Consider the following 13,506-nt stretch of genomic DNA (forward strand, 5'->3'; position numbering starts at 1 on the left):
TTTATAGAGAATATAGGTAATGGGGTCTATTAGGCACCTACGCACCATCCGCGAAGACACTCACCCATCCATGTCCTCTGTTCTGGTATGAAATAGTATTTATTCCCAAAATGATCTGTACCCACGTGGTCTTTTACGATTCCAAATGTCCTGCGTAACAGGGAGGATATTTTGCTCATTTTTTTACTATCTATCTATGATAACTGTACATTTAACTTCTCTTAACAATATAAGACATGCATAACCTTTTATGCCAAGCTAAAGTGAAGAGCAAATGCAGTATTTAAACGTTGCGCTCATTGGCCATTTCGAGCCCTTCCCACCAATCATCAGCGTCGGTGTTCCGGTGTCGTTTTGTGTAACAATTTGATAGTTCCCCAGTGTGTTCTTTTAGCCAAACAGCGATATTTACAAAATGAACTTAATTTGTATTCTCCTGAACGTTTGTTGAATAAGTGTTACTGTCTTATGTGATGTAAATGTGAAAATAAAGTGTGTTTTTTGGACAAAGAAGCAATTTGTTAATCAGAATTTACGTTAAACATATTTAAGCCAGTGTAATGTTTTGCTTGTTGTAATCACGATTGCAAATTTGCTATTTAATATCGCGGCCGCGGTGTATGTTTACGGCTGTCGAAGAATATGCTGGGTTTTCTATTTGCAAGACAAGCAGGATTAGACGACCCTCTTCGTCTGAAACGCGCTGAGTCTACGCGAAGGTATGAGAACGACGATATAGGCGTTCATTTCATTTGCAAGCTACAATAAGTTATTTAACAATAAGTAGTATAACGAACCGCTATTCCCTGCTGCTGTATAATGTTCGCTTCGAGTCTAACTGGTCATAAAAATTCAAGGGAAATTTAACTGTTGGAATTGCTTTGTGTTTGTTACATGTCAAGAAACACAGGCACTAATTGTCTTTAATGTAATACTTTTGTGTTTCTAAAACATTTCAGGCTATGTCTTGATAACGTTAAATTATACATTTTGTCTATTAATTAACAGCACATGTTTAAAAAAACCGATGCATTACATTTCGTAATTATTTTAGTGACAATTGAGAAATCGGTCAAAATCTGTGGCAAGTCTGATAATTATATTGTTTTGTAAAATATTAAGAAATTCAGTCGGTTGATCAGTAAAGCAGCAGCATGCTAATTAGTGATCACTAATTCTAGTAATAAAAATAATAGCGTAATACCCTTTTATTGGGAGATAGGAAGTATCCGCATTAATTCCATGCTGTTCTATCAGATCTGTCCACAAGGCGGCGCTGTCATCCACGATATGGTTTTTGAAAACTAATGGTCTACAGCAGTGTTTCCCAAACCAGTCCCTTGGGATCCTCAGACCGGCCACATTTTAACTCCATCCTAGCTCCCAGGCAATCAAAAACACCGAATACCTGGTCCAGGCTTGTTGGGAGCTGGGAAGGAGCAAAGGTATGTCCTGTCCAAGTGTCTCCAAGTACTGGGTTGGGAAACGCTGGTGTACAGGATGTTGATAACTTAGCATGTGTAGTTGTATGGTTCCTGATTTTGATATTGCTTTTGACAATACCCTCATTACCTCTTCTCAAGGTGTAAATGATGATATGGAATTTTAAAATAGCTTTTTGTCTTCCTTTGAAGGGTTCTGTGCATGGAATTGAATCAAGATCGAGATGTTGAAAGAATCCATGGGAATGGCATTAACACAATTGATATCGAGGTCATTGAAGGCAGATAGTAAGAATCCTCCACTATTTATTTAATAAACATATTGTAATTGCATTTATCATGAGCCATTATATTTCAGTTCTTTACCTGTTTCTTTAACAAATCACTGAATGGCTACACAGCACTTCAGCAGTCTGTTATATTGCACTCACACATACACAGATATTTAAGTAAAATGCACAAGTGGAATGTAACTATGCAATTAGCATTTTCACATCACTGTTTATCTGGGATATTGGAACAAAACTGGTCCCAGCTCTGTGTGTGGGGACTTTGTGTTTTTTATATATATATTCCACCTGTTTATTCCTTTTCTGTTCCTGACCATTTTGTTTTTACTGTCTGATGTGCGTTTAATACCAATGCAGATTTTCTCAACAAAAGTAATTTAGGCAAATTAAGTCATTTCCATATACAAGATTCTAAAAGCTCTCCATGTATTTTGCGTATCTTATATTATATATTGTATTGATCTTATTAGGGCCCATTTTTAATTTTATTGTCCAGAGGTCTGTGACTTGATAGAAGGCCGACATTCTATTTAGCACCCAGTCTGCACTGCGTGAGTTGACATGCTGCTGTTAAGCCCATACAAGCAGAGACATACTGAGAACCGGCAGTCGCAGTGATCCTTGAGGTCTGCAGTTGTCAATCTCTGACCCATTCTTAAGGCCACGCCCCCATATGTGGCGCATTGCAGAAAACGCCAAAACAGAGCTATCGGCCATGTTTGAAAGTCTCAGACAAAATAGTGGCTCAGCAGATGAGAGATTTGCGCTAGTGTCCAGGAGGTCATGGGCTGAAGTCCTGTGGCTGGCAGAGTTATTATTTCACTGTCAGACCTCAGAGCAAAGGCCCTCAACCCCAACTGCTCCTGTGACACTGGCTCATTTCTCACTTGTTCATCTCTTTGAACAAAAGTGTCTCCTGAATAATGCTATATAATTTTAATTTAAATGTATGACAATTTTTATTAAACGTACACGATATCCACCCGATAACAGTTCTTAAGTAATTCATTCTTGTCGTAACAATGTATTTTAAATAGTCCAACCGATCTGGTGTGCCTTCCTGTTCTTTCTAGCATGTTGTCGGGTGGGGCTGATGGAGTGATTGTGATCTATGACCTGGAGAACCACAGCAGGAAGCCCCAGTACACATGCAAAGCAGTCTGCACCGTGGGCAGGTTTGAGAGCCTCCCCACCTCTGTGATGCACAGATATGCATTTTTTTTAAGGACACTTAGATAATCAAGTCTCAATCCACCCCTTATTTAATTTTGAAAAGAATTTTTATGCGTGATTGGAAAATTTTACTCTATAAAAAGAAAGACAACGGTGCTAGAATTTGCACCTTAAAATATTTGATTTGTCTGGGATAGTATTGTTGGTTTTCTTTTCTCCATCAATCTTTAATGGCTCTGAATTCAGTTCCATGACAGATGCATGTCATATGGTGCCAAACATATGTATATGAATTATTTGATTGGTGTGTCGATGTGCCCAGTATGTTTATGTCACTTGGTCTTTGACCAGTGAGGTCTGATATGAGCAGCTGAACGTGCCGGGTTTACTTTGGCCTTGTGCGGACTCGTTCCAGGTCAAGCCGACATGTACACAAGTTCAGTGTGGAGACTGTGCAGTGGTATCCGCACGACACTGGCATGTTTGTCTCCAGCTCATTTGACAAGACCATGAAGGTTTGGGACACCGAGACATTGAAGGTAAATGTATCATTAGCATACCCTTAATATATCTTTATGTGCATGCATCTTTGTAATTTGTTTGGTCCCTTTATCTTTCATTCTCTCCTACGGTGTTTTCCCTCAGTCCATCTCTTCCCAAGAGATATGTTAAAAGTGCAGTAAGGGAACACAGCACACGCCTTCACTCCTCAAATATGCAGGATGACGAAAGTTATAAATCTGAGTTTGTGCCGTCTGTCTCCTGCCAGCTGGCCTTTCAGTTGACTTTCTGGGCCCTTAGTTACTCTGGAATATCCCTCTTGTGGAGTCTGATTCAGAGGAGTTGAGATACATGCTTCTGTTGCTTGTCCTCCACGTTGGTCTTAGTCTTATGTTGCAGGAGAGAGACAAGTGGGCCGATAGTTTTTATTCTTAATGTCTCTCTTAATTTCCTCAAACAGCTGTACGTTTGCACATAATGTACAAAGCCAACTGCCAACACTGCAATTCACAAGATGACCGTGTACCGATATAAAGTCGTATGTGTAACAAAAAGACATGTGAATGTCATGCATAGCTACTTGTGCCTTTGTGTATACAAGCTGAGGTTTGGATCGAGTCCCTCCAAGCTGGCTGTCAGACCATAATTCTCTGTCGCTCTGTACTCAACAAGAGACTGTATTATTAATGAGTCAACAGTGTCGCTTCTGTGTGCCTCTATGCCTCACATCACACACCCATTTGCATTGATTACATGCCACAGCCCGGGACTGAATAATGTTTACATTGTACTTGGCGGTCAAGCTGGATTGCCATTGTTGTCTTGCTCATTCTAGAAGTGAAAACGAGACATTTAGAAATGTGAAATCCTCCGGTTTGTCATTGCTTCGTAATATTTCGCCTCATTTTACTGCTTTTGTCCCACAATTGGCTCGTGCGTTGTGACTCCCTGGTAGTCAGTATTTCATGGCTATTCAGGATACATGCTGAAAACGAAATGGAGGCATATTTCAGGACAGGCCCCTGAAAGGGGAGGAAATTGCCAAGGAGAGTTCTTACATTTTTCTACTGGGGGCCTCAGGAATATTTTAGTTACGTAAGGAGGAAGGATCCGTTACAGAGAGGGCTTCTGTTTCTTAATATTTCGTTGTTTCTGTGAGCCCCATTGTTCAGATGAGGTCGTGGATGAGGATGTGAAATCAGGATTTTATTTATTCAGACTCGTTGTACTTCCTCTGTGATACATTTGCTTTTATTGCTCACATATAGTAGCTTCCTAAGTTTTTTTATCTCTTGAAATGGCCTAATCCTGTTTGAGATTCCTCATGCCATATTAGAGACATAAATGTCACTCTCTACATGTCCCGGACCTGACACTGAAAATCTGTTTTTCTTTTCGTCTTAGCCAGCAGAAATCTTCCGGTTTGAGGGTAATATCTACTGTCATCAAATGTCTCCCATTGCCAAGAAGCACAGTCTGATTGCTGGTTTGTACCACGTCTCTTGTTCAGACAGTAGTGGCGTTTTTGATCTCTGTAGACCCTCTCCTTCTTCTTCAAACCCTGTCTCAGTCTTTTCATTCATCCCATCTCCAGATACCTTGCTTAGATTGTTGGTCGTAGGGTTTTTTTCTCCCCTAATAAATTTCCAGTCATTCTGACAGATGGTTTTGCCTTTATGTTATGGGTCAAGTAACTTGCTAAGTGTTTCCCATAGCAACATCTAAAGTTCTCAACCCATGGATTTCTGGTTGGTCTAGTTTTCTAGCCTCTGCCCCCCATTTCTGTGAGACTTGATGTAATCATAGGAATGTGGACATGGGGGCAGCAGTCAAAGTAGAACTGGGCTTTCATCTCGCCTTGCACTCTGCCAGACAAGAAAATCACAATGTCAAAATGTAAACAAGCCATTCATTCAGCTCTGGGACAGGAAGGTGGGGCTTGTATCTGGCCAATGATCGACAGATATGGGCTGAGTGCGGGGGTGGAGCTTCTCAGTGGCAACTGCGCGGAGGCAGGAAGGAAGAAACTTAGAATCTGAAAATCAATTTGTCTTGTTAAACTTGTTCATATCAAGTTTAAACACTTTTCTTCATTTAGTTACTTTTCCTCGTGGTATGTAAAATATCAATCATTGTATTACAGGGAACTCTCAAATGAGGTCTTTTGGATCCACTATGAATTTAAGAGGTGTTATCTTCACTGGAGATCTAAGCAAAATATCTCATTCAGATGAAATCTTTATCAGATCTTTTCCAGTTTCTTTGCCATTTAAAAGTGCGACCTGTGTAGGAAAGACAGTTTGAAGTACAGGTCAGATTTAAATGTCACTGAATAAGGGGGGTGCTCCCCCTTCACCACATGGGACAGTGATGCTGGGGCCGTGGGGGGAAGCTCCTGGAAATTTGCCATCCTGTCGCGCTGAGATGTACGTGCCCTGCTCCTGGCTGAGCTGGACTGACCGGTTGTGAATACCTATTGTTCTTTCGGGCTGAGTCGGCTCTCTGAGTCTGCACAAATAATTCCACGGAAGTCAGGCCATCATGCCCTTGTGTGAAAGGGATAGTTCTTTGTGAATGAGTCACTTAAATGTATCACAGCTACCCCGTTTAGATACCTGCATTTTGCCACTTGATATTCAGGAAACTCAAGTATCCGCGAAAAAACTATCATCTTCATGCATCTCAGTTCTTCTGTCCCCTGCCCTCATCCTGCTCTTTCTGTACATCATTATGTATGTACAGTGATCCCTGATATATCACGGTTCAGCTATCGCGCCCCCACTATATCGCAGATTTTTCCCTGATGCATCACAGTTCTCTGCGATTTGTGTGTGTGTGTATATATATATATATATTTGTGTGTGTGTGTATCAATATATATATACGCACAGTACTGTGCAAAAGTCTTAGGCAGGCATAGAAAATGATGTTTAGATTATTCTCGTGTTGGTGTAAAACTATGATATTATGCCGGTCAAAGTGTGTCAGCTTCGCCATTTCAGAACCTCTGCCAAAATCATCCTAGTATTTGCCGCGACCGTCCAGTGCAGCCATGTATTTTTTGACTTGGCCACTAGCACACCTCATACAGCTAGTAAATCTCTCACTGACTTTTTAAACCAATATATTTCATTATTTAATTGAGCTGTTGGTGAAATTTAACAAAATCATGGAATGGCTGAGGTGCCCCTGAGGAGAAGTTTGGGAACTGATGCGGTGTTCATCTAGCCATCCAACTAGATATCAGTAACTTTTTAGAAAACAGAAGAAATTATTACTAGTTTTTATTGTGTTACTCTTAATTTGCACATGTTCTAATGTTAAATTGTGTTTTTGTTCTAAGCCAAAGTACACTTGCTACTAAGAAAAACAGCTTTAAACATTTCTTTGGACTGCCTAAGACTTTTGCACAGTACTGTACATATACATTACATATTATTACTCATATCCTAAGCCCGACATCCACATATCATATGTGTTTACAAAGTGTGTTTTAATAAGTTTACATGTGTTTAAAGCGTGTGTGTGTGTGTGGGGGGGGTATTTTATGGCTTGAACTATAAAAAAACTTCATTTATATGGTCTCTCTGTATCGCGGATTTTCACGCATCACTGATGGGTCTGCAATGTAACTTCCACCATAGGTGTGGGGTCACTGTATGTACTTTTATTTGCAGTTCCTGAAATCCAATGATTTATGTAAATGAGAGACTATTCCTCTGCTATCATGACAGCATCCGGCACTTATGGTGCGGTGGGGGGGGGGGGGGTCAGTGTTACAATGGACCGTTTTATTTTTCTCTCTTGTTCCCTCATCTCTGACCCTGTCAATCACCTCCATTGTCTCTCCTTAGTTGGTACCAAGGACCCAAAAGTACAGCTGTGTGATTTAAAGTCTGGTTCATGCATTCAGGTCCTGCAGGGTGAGTATATGAAGTTTATGTCCTGAGTGAATTCCAGGTTAAATGACCTTCAGGGTTTCTGCTGATTATCATGTCATTTATTTTGTTTTTTTTTTATATTGGAAGATAGATGGGTCACAGAGTTCTCCACATCCCTCGTATCAGGGTGAAAAATCGTTGTGTAGTGGATGGGAATTTATTTACATCATTTAGTTATAAAAATGCATTTTTACTTACAGAAAATCTAGTGTAACTACAAATAGTGAGCTGTTTTATTTCAAGAATTAGTTTTCCAGGCAAATGATGAGGCCCAATTTCTAACTTCTCCTAAAAAATACACTCTCACTAATGAATTAAGTCTGGTTAAAGACAAAGGGGGGTGTGTTCACACACTTCTCAGCGAATGGGTGTGTCCAGTAAATCTGTTATTACCAGTAGTAATTCAGAATTAGAGTCTAAAGAGCTGCACAGTGCATTAATGACATGCTAATGGGTATTTATGGTGCTCTGGTCGTAATTCAGTAATACGAGGTAACTCCCAACTTCCAAACAGTTTTGTTTGGAAAATGCAGTCATCTAAGCTGGATCTCTGCTAATACCTGCAAAAGCAGTAATTTTGTGTGTGTGGCTATTCATCTAAAATAGCCGATTCTGCAGTAAACCAAAAGAGCTTTTTATCTTAAGTGCAGATATGCATTTGAACCTTAATATCCCAACTCCCAAGAGCTAAAAAAATCACGCGTGACACCATACTTCTTCCCTGGATCAAACAATGAAATTGATCTCATGAAGGACATGCGTCTATGATGGTGACAAGTCACTTCTCTAATGAACGAAAGTTTTGTTTAAACCTTTTAATATTATTCTTGTTTTGTTTCAGTAAGATGCGTGATGTCATTAGTGGGTGGGGTATACGTGATTACCTTTCATTTTCTTCTTTGACTGCTATGAACGTTCTGCGTTTGCCTATCTGGTTCGCCATTTCTGGAGATGTTCTTAAATGCGTCTGTCAAAGTGACGTTTTAGGGCTGCCCCTTGGCAAATGAAACTGAAAGCACTACGTATTCAGAGAAGCATCTCTGGGCTTTTGTTTTTGAATTTGGGGTAGAAGGTCATATCCTCATTGTGGCTTTTTCATCATTATGCTTGAAACAAATCCTGTGCTAAACGCTTTACCTTCACATGAATTCCCTGGTCCAGTCCAGTGACGTGAGGAAAAAGGTGTCAGTTGACAGGACAGTCTGTAGTCTGGGGTAGTATTTTACATGAACTGAGACACAAACTGTTAGCACCTTCCTGTTAATGTTCATAGCGATGATGATGATGATGATGATGATGATGATGATTTCGTGCTTGCCAGGTCACCGAGGAGAAGTCCTCTCTGTGAGATGGTCTCCACGTCATGAATACATTTTGGCTACGGCCAGGTACATCCAGGCTACCTAATACAAGGTTTCTCTCACTTCTCAGCATCTTCTGCTGTACTGTACAAAAGTCTTAGGCAGTCAAAGAAAATGCTTAAAATTTTTTCTTGGGCAGTTTGTGTATATTTTCCATAGGGAAAAAAACACAATTTAACATGAGAACATTTGCAAATGAATATAAACACTATAAAAACGAACAACTTATTCTGTCTATTCTGAAACCTTGTTGGACGGTATGAACACCGCTTTAATTCCCAAACCTCTCCACAGACATTCTGTGTATTAATTGAATGTCACCGCCAGCTCAATTAATTAACTTAATCTGTTAAATAACTTACTTAGGTATTAATTAGCCAAATATGGCATGCTAATGGTCAAATCAAGAAATCAAGGGTGTATTGCATGAAAATTGCAAATACTGGGGTGACTTTAGGAGAGGTTTTGAATTGGCTCTGAAGGCACGTAATACCATAGTTTTACACCAAGATGACGATCATTGACCACCCTTAGAATTTTTCATACCACTATATGTAATCCTGTGGTCTCTTTTGTAGTATTTCAGTACAAAAAAAAACAATTATGTAATATTTGTTTTCTGCTATTTAACTATTTTTACCTTAAGGGGAAAGTGAGGAGCATGACCTTTAACCTGTGTAATGCTGAATTGTATTATGGACAACAGGTTGAGATTGATGGAACAGTTGGAAGCTGATAGGAACTGCAGTGTGTCTCATAGCTCACAGTGCATTATTTGTTTCAGCGCAGACAGCAGCGTGAGGTTATGGGATGTCCGGAGGGCTACTGGAAGCCTCTTTGCTCTGGACCAGCACAATGGGGACCGGTCTAAAGCCTCATTTGGTGAGCTCCCTTCCAGCACAGCCAGAGTCCACGCTGAGCTTTTCTACTTAATATGATATGTAATGTGTTTTCATTTGAACACGGTTTGTTTTTCCAGTTAGGATTTTAGGACAATTCAAGTTTTGTCTAGTTTTTATTAACAGAAAAATTACATTGAAATGTAACATTAAAAATGTAATATATCCATGCGGTCATATTTAGTGAAGATACCCTCTTTGTTTCCAGACAAAATGTGCAGAAATTCTAGTACATTATTTTCTAGATTGTTCTTTTTTTTCCAGTTATATTTAACATAATTTGCCAATTGTATCCTGTTATTCTTACAAGCAGCATAACCGGATGATTCATAACTACTGTTTAAATGCCTAGTAGACGAGGAATTGGTTTGAGATGACTAGTCGTCATTGGTAACCACTGCTATTGGAAGCTGTTAGTCAGAATGGCCTCTTTTTATTAGGATTACGATCAGCAGTAAAGTGGACAGGAAGATATGGACCAAAAATAACTGATAGTATCATCATAAATATTTGACCTTTATTAAATTATATTTATATTTTTATAGAGCTGGTTTTCTGTTAAATTTTTAATACAGATGTTGTCTCACAAGAAAGACCTGAAATCAATTGCTTTATCAAAACAATTTTAAATATTGTCTTTTTCAAGTTAAAATAAAGTGGTTAGCACTGTTGCCTCACACCTCTGGGACCCGGGTTCGAGTCTCCGCCTGAGTTACATGTGTGTGGAGCTTGCATGTTCTCCCCATGTTGTTGTGGGGTTTTCTCCGGGTACTCCGGTTTCCCCCCACAGTCCAAAGACATGCTGAGGCTAATTGGACTTGCTAAATTGCCCGTAGGTGTGTGTGTGAGAGTGAATGGTGTGTGAATGTGCCCTGCGATGGGCTGGCCCCCCGTCCTGGGTTGTTCCCTGCCTTGTGCCCATTGCTTCCAGGATAGGCTCTGGACCCCCCGCGACCCAGTAGGATAAGCGGTTTGGAAAATGGATGGATGGATAAAGAAGTGGCAGTTGACGCTGATTGCTGAGTAACACGTATGTTTCCATGGCAGCAAACATGGCCCACAATGGGCGGGTCAATGGGCTCTGCTTTACTGCCGATGGGCTCTTCCTGCTGACCGTTGGGACAGATGACCGCATGAGGTTGTGGAAAGCAGCCTCGGGGGAGAACACCCTGGTGAGAAACCTGGGTGGAGGTTGTCATGGAGCAAGCTCTGAATTTGGCCAAGCTGCTTGAGTTCATACCAACAGTGCTGATTTAACACTACTTTGAATATTTAGCTACATATTTAGTTACATAAACCTTAGGTCATAAACCTTATGTTGTGAGCTGAAGATTTCAGATAGGAATGCAAATGCTAAGGGGATTTTTTTCAATTCTCACAGCAATCATCCTTGGCTTTATAGTAGTGTTAGAGAAGGACATGTTTCTTGTAATATAAGCGGCACCTCCTTGTCATTAGTACATTTACTTTGCCCAATTTGAATTCCTGTCAGATCTGAATGAAATTCACAGAAAAGCTGTGAGATTTTCAACAAGCCTGGTCTGCTTTCCCTTTTCATGCTGAAGGTGAACTATGGGAAGGTGGCGAATGAGACTCGGAAGGGCCTGAAATTCGCCGTGTCGCGGGGCTGCAGCCCCGAGTTTGCATTCGTGCCCTGCGGCAGCTCGGTGGCCGTCTACGCCTTGCACACGGGGGAGCTGGTCACCACGCTGAGGGGCCATTACAATAACGTGGACTGCTGCGACTTCCATCCCGACTACCAGGTTAGGCTGGTCCACGTTACTCCACCTACTTTTAAATCATTCTGAAAGCATGTTCCTTTTTCTCTGTGGTGGTTACTACACCCGGATGTACAGGTATAAATTGTCATTGGCTCCCTACACTGGTGTGCTTTTTTGAATTGTTTGAATATTTCAACTGTCTGAAGAAAGAGATTAACCTTAGGCTACGTTCTCTAGTTGGCCCTGACGTGGTATGTCTCCATCGACCAATAAGCTGTAGCTCTGCATTAATACAGTGAGTAATGCATACTAGGGTGAGGCTGGCTGGGCTGAGACGGTGTTAGCACATCAGCAGTCTTAGGCATGGGGTGCGATAGCCTATAAGGTATGAGGAAAACGATAAACACGGTATTGACAGTGCTTCGACACCTCAGCGGTCAGCGGCAGTAGTGCACTCTTGGGTTGGCTGAAACCGATTATGCAATGGCACATCCGGGATTCCTGTACCAGTGCTAATCCAGTCGTGTAATTGAGGGGGGGGATGCCCTGTGATGGCATTTAGATCACATAACCCTGCCCGACATCTTGGTCTTGACAGTGAGCAGGATCACTGCTGAAGTGTGCTCAAATGTGACCTCACTGCTGCAGGAGCTGTACAGTGGAGGCAAAGACTGCAACATCTTGGCCTGGGTACCTACACCACGAAAGCCCGACGTGGAGGACGAAGGGCAGCGTTCCAAAACGGTTGGTTGCGTCTAGATGATTTGATGCCCCCCTCCTTATTTAATAAAATATCAATGCAAATAGAAGAACTATTTGTGTATCAAGACAGGAAATGGCAGCTGGCTGTTGACACTGGCTTTTGTATAGTTTTCAATTAAATGTCCTACATACCTGGAGTAGCTGAAGCCAAGAGTCACAGTACAGAAGACAACATTCCTGCTTTGCTGGGTTTTTTATGTACTGTTAAGGTTTCATTTAGGCAACATATTTACAATTCTCACTGAAAGTCTTGGGACACTTCCGTAATTCAGTAAAAATATTGAAAAAATATTAGTTTTATAATGAAAAAATCATTACTTTTATTAATTTGTTTACATATATATATATATATATATCTCATTACATTAGGAACAATCATTAGTTTTAAGTAAAACATTTGTTTCTAGTTGTAATAAATTGAAACCCAAACTATAGTTCTGACATAGCTATTCTGAATTGAATGGTGCCTCATTGGGTGCCTTTTAATTAGTAATACCTTTGCAATGACATAAAACACAATAATTCATAGCAAAATGGTAAGAACAAAACTGAATGAGTGAATCAAAAAATTATGATTTTTGATAATCAGACAATCTCTGTGCAGACGATATGTGCAGATATGTTCAACATTGCTTGTCAATAGACTTTTGTTATGAAACCAATGATTTCGCAGCATTATTACTGAATTAAGCAAGCGTCCCAAGACTTTCTGTGAACACCATATGCCATTCCCCCCCTAAAATGTGTCTCTAAAAAGAAAAATTTACAGAATGTGCAGCAGGAAGTTCTACATTTCATGGATGCACATGTTTGCCGTAGCTGTGTCAGTGTATGGCCAACATCTGCTATCACGTTACTAAAATGAGCTTCTGAACAGGCTGGGAGTCAGTCCACCCTGAACCCTGCCTTCGAGGATGCATGGAGCAGCAGCGATGAAGACGGATGACACGTGTCTGTGACCACTGCAGGGGAAGCGGAGAGCTACGCGCCCTGGCACAGCCCTAGAAGGCCATCCTGATGTGCCATTTGTGTAGCTGCTGTTCACAAAGACATTTTGGTCATTTCTTTTTTCTTTAGTATTACCTATGGTAAAATACTACAGATTTCAGAGTATAGAGACGTATCCCTTTCACATTAAATTTCAGACTTTTGTTAATTTGTACTTCCCTTTTTTTAATACAGTAAAATCAGTGTTTCTCTTATGATTGCACTGATGACACGTGCACAGCTTGTCTGAATACCCACATTAGCTCAGTTGTCTGTCTAATGATATTTCCAGAAGGTTTCAATGCTTTATGTGTATTTTTATATAAATCGTACCTCTTTAAGTTTTGTTGTAAATATACAAGACTTGACAATTTGTCATGGTTTTGCTGATGCTGAAGGTGGGAGGGGGTAGCTGGACGAACAGCTCAC

The 13,506-nt window shown here is 40.5% G+C and overlaps 2 protein-coding genes across 4 annotated transcripts in view; one reads left to right on the forward strand and one right to left on the reverse strand.

Annotated features, from left to right (window-relative positions):
* Positions 1 to 283, reverse strand: part of ndufaf2 (NADH:ubiquinone oxidoreductase complex assembly factor 2) — a 37,779-nt gene extending 37,496 nt beyond the window's left edge. For both annotated transcript variants that reach the window (XM_048978344.1, XM_048978356.1), the window contains exon 1: positions 65 to 283. In XM_048978344.1, coding sequence (XP_048834301.1) covers positions 65 to 179 — 115 coding nt within the window. In that variant the 5' untranslated portion in view covers positions 180 to 283. The remainder of the gene's footprint in view (positions 1 to 64) is intronic.
* A 53-nt stretch (positions 284 to 336) lies between these two features.
* ercc8 (excision repair cross-complementation group 8) lies at positions 337 to 13,246 on the forward strand. 2 transcript variants are annotated; one of them, XM_048978314.1, is made up of 13 exons: positions 337 to 719; positions 1,258 to 1,445; positions 1,635 to 1,730; positions 2,806 to 2,907; positions 3,321 to 3,444; positions 4,811 to 4,892; positions 7,261 to 7,329; positions 8,669 to 8,735; positions 9,493 to 9,590; positions 10,655 to 10,779; positions 11,173 to 11,370; positions 11,977 to 12,072; positions 12,968 to 13,246. In XM_048978314.1, the coding sequence occupies exons 3-13, from the start codon at positions 1,645 to 1,647 to the stop codon at positions 13,034 to 13,036; spliced, it is 1,116 nt and encodes a 371-aa protein (XP_048834271.1). In that variant the 5' UTR covers positions 337 to 719; positions 1,258 to 1,445; positions 1,635 to 1,644; the 3' UTR covers positions 13,037 to 13,246. The 2 variants fall into 2 exon arrangements, with proteins under 2 accessions (XP_048834271.1, XP_048834266.1); XM_048978309.1 differs by lacking the exon at positions 1,258 to 1,445.
* The last annotated feature ends 260 nt before the right edge of the window (positions 13,247 to 13,506 follow it).

This window comes from Brienomyrus brachyistius, chromosome 2 (assembly GCF_023856365.1).
Source record: "Brienomyrus brachyistius isolate T26 chromosome 2, BBRACH_0.4, whole genome shotgun sequence".
NCBI lineage: Eukaryota > Metazoa > Chordata > Actinopteri > Osteoglossiformes > Mormyridae > Brienomyrus > Brienomyrus brachyistius.

Bases quoted from the DNA above. Each gene is read 5' to 3' on its own strand.
- ercc8 (XM_048978309.1), top strand. From the start codon at position 643: ATGCTGGGTTTTCTATTTGCAAGACAAGCAGGATTAGACGACCCTCTT. The intron at 720-1,634 runs GTATGAGAACGA...CTTCCTTTGAAG, and splicing joins CGCGCTGAGTCTACGCGAAG to GGTTCTGTGCATGGAATTGA. The intron at 12,073-12,967 runs GTTGGTTGCGTC...GCTTCTGAACAG, and splicing joins AAGGGCAGCGTTCCAAAACG to GCTGGGAGTCAGTCCACCCT.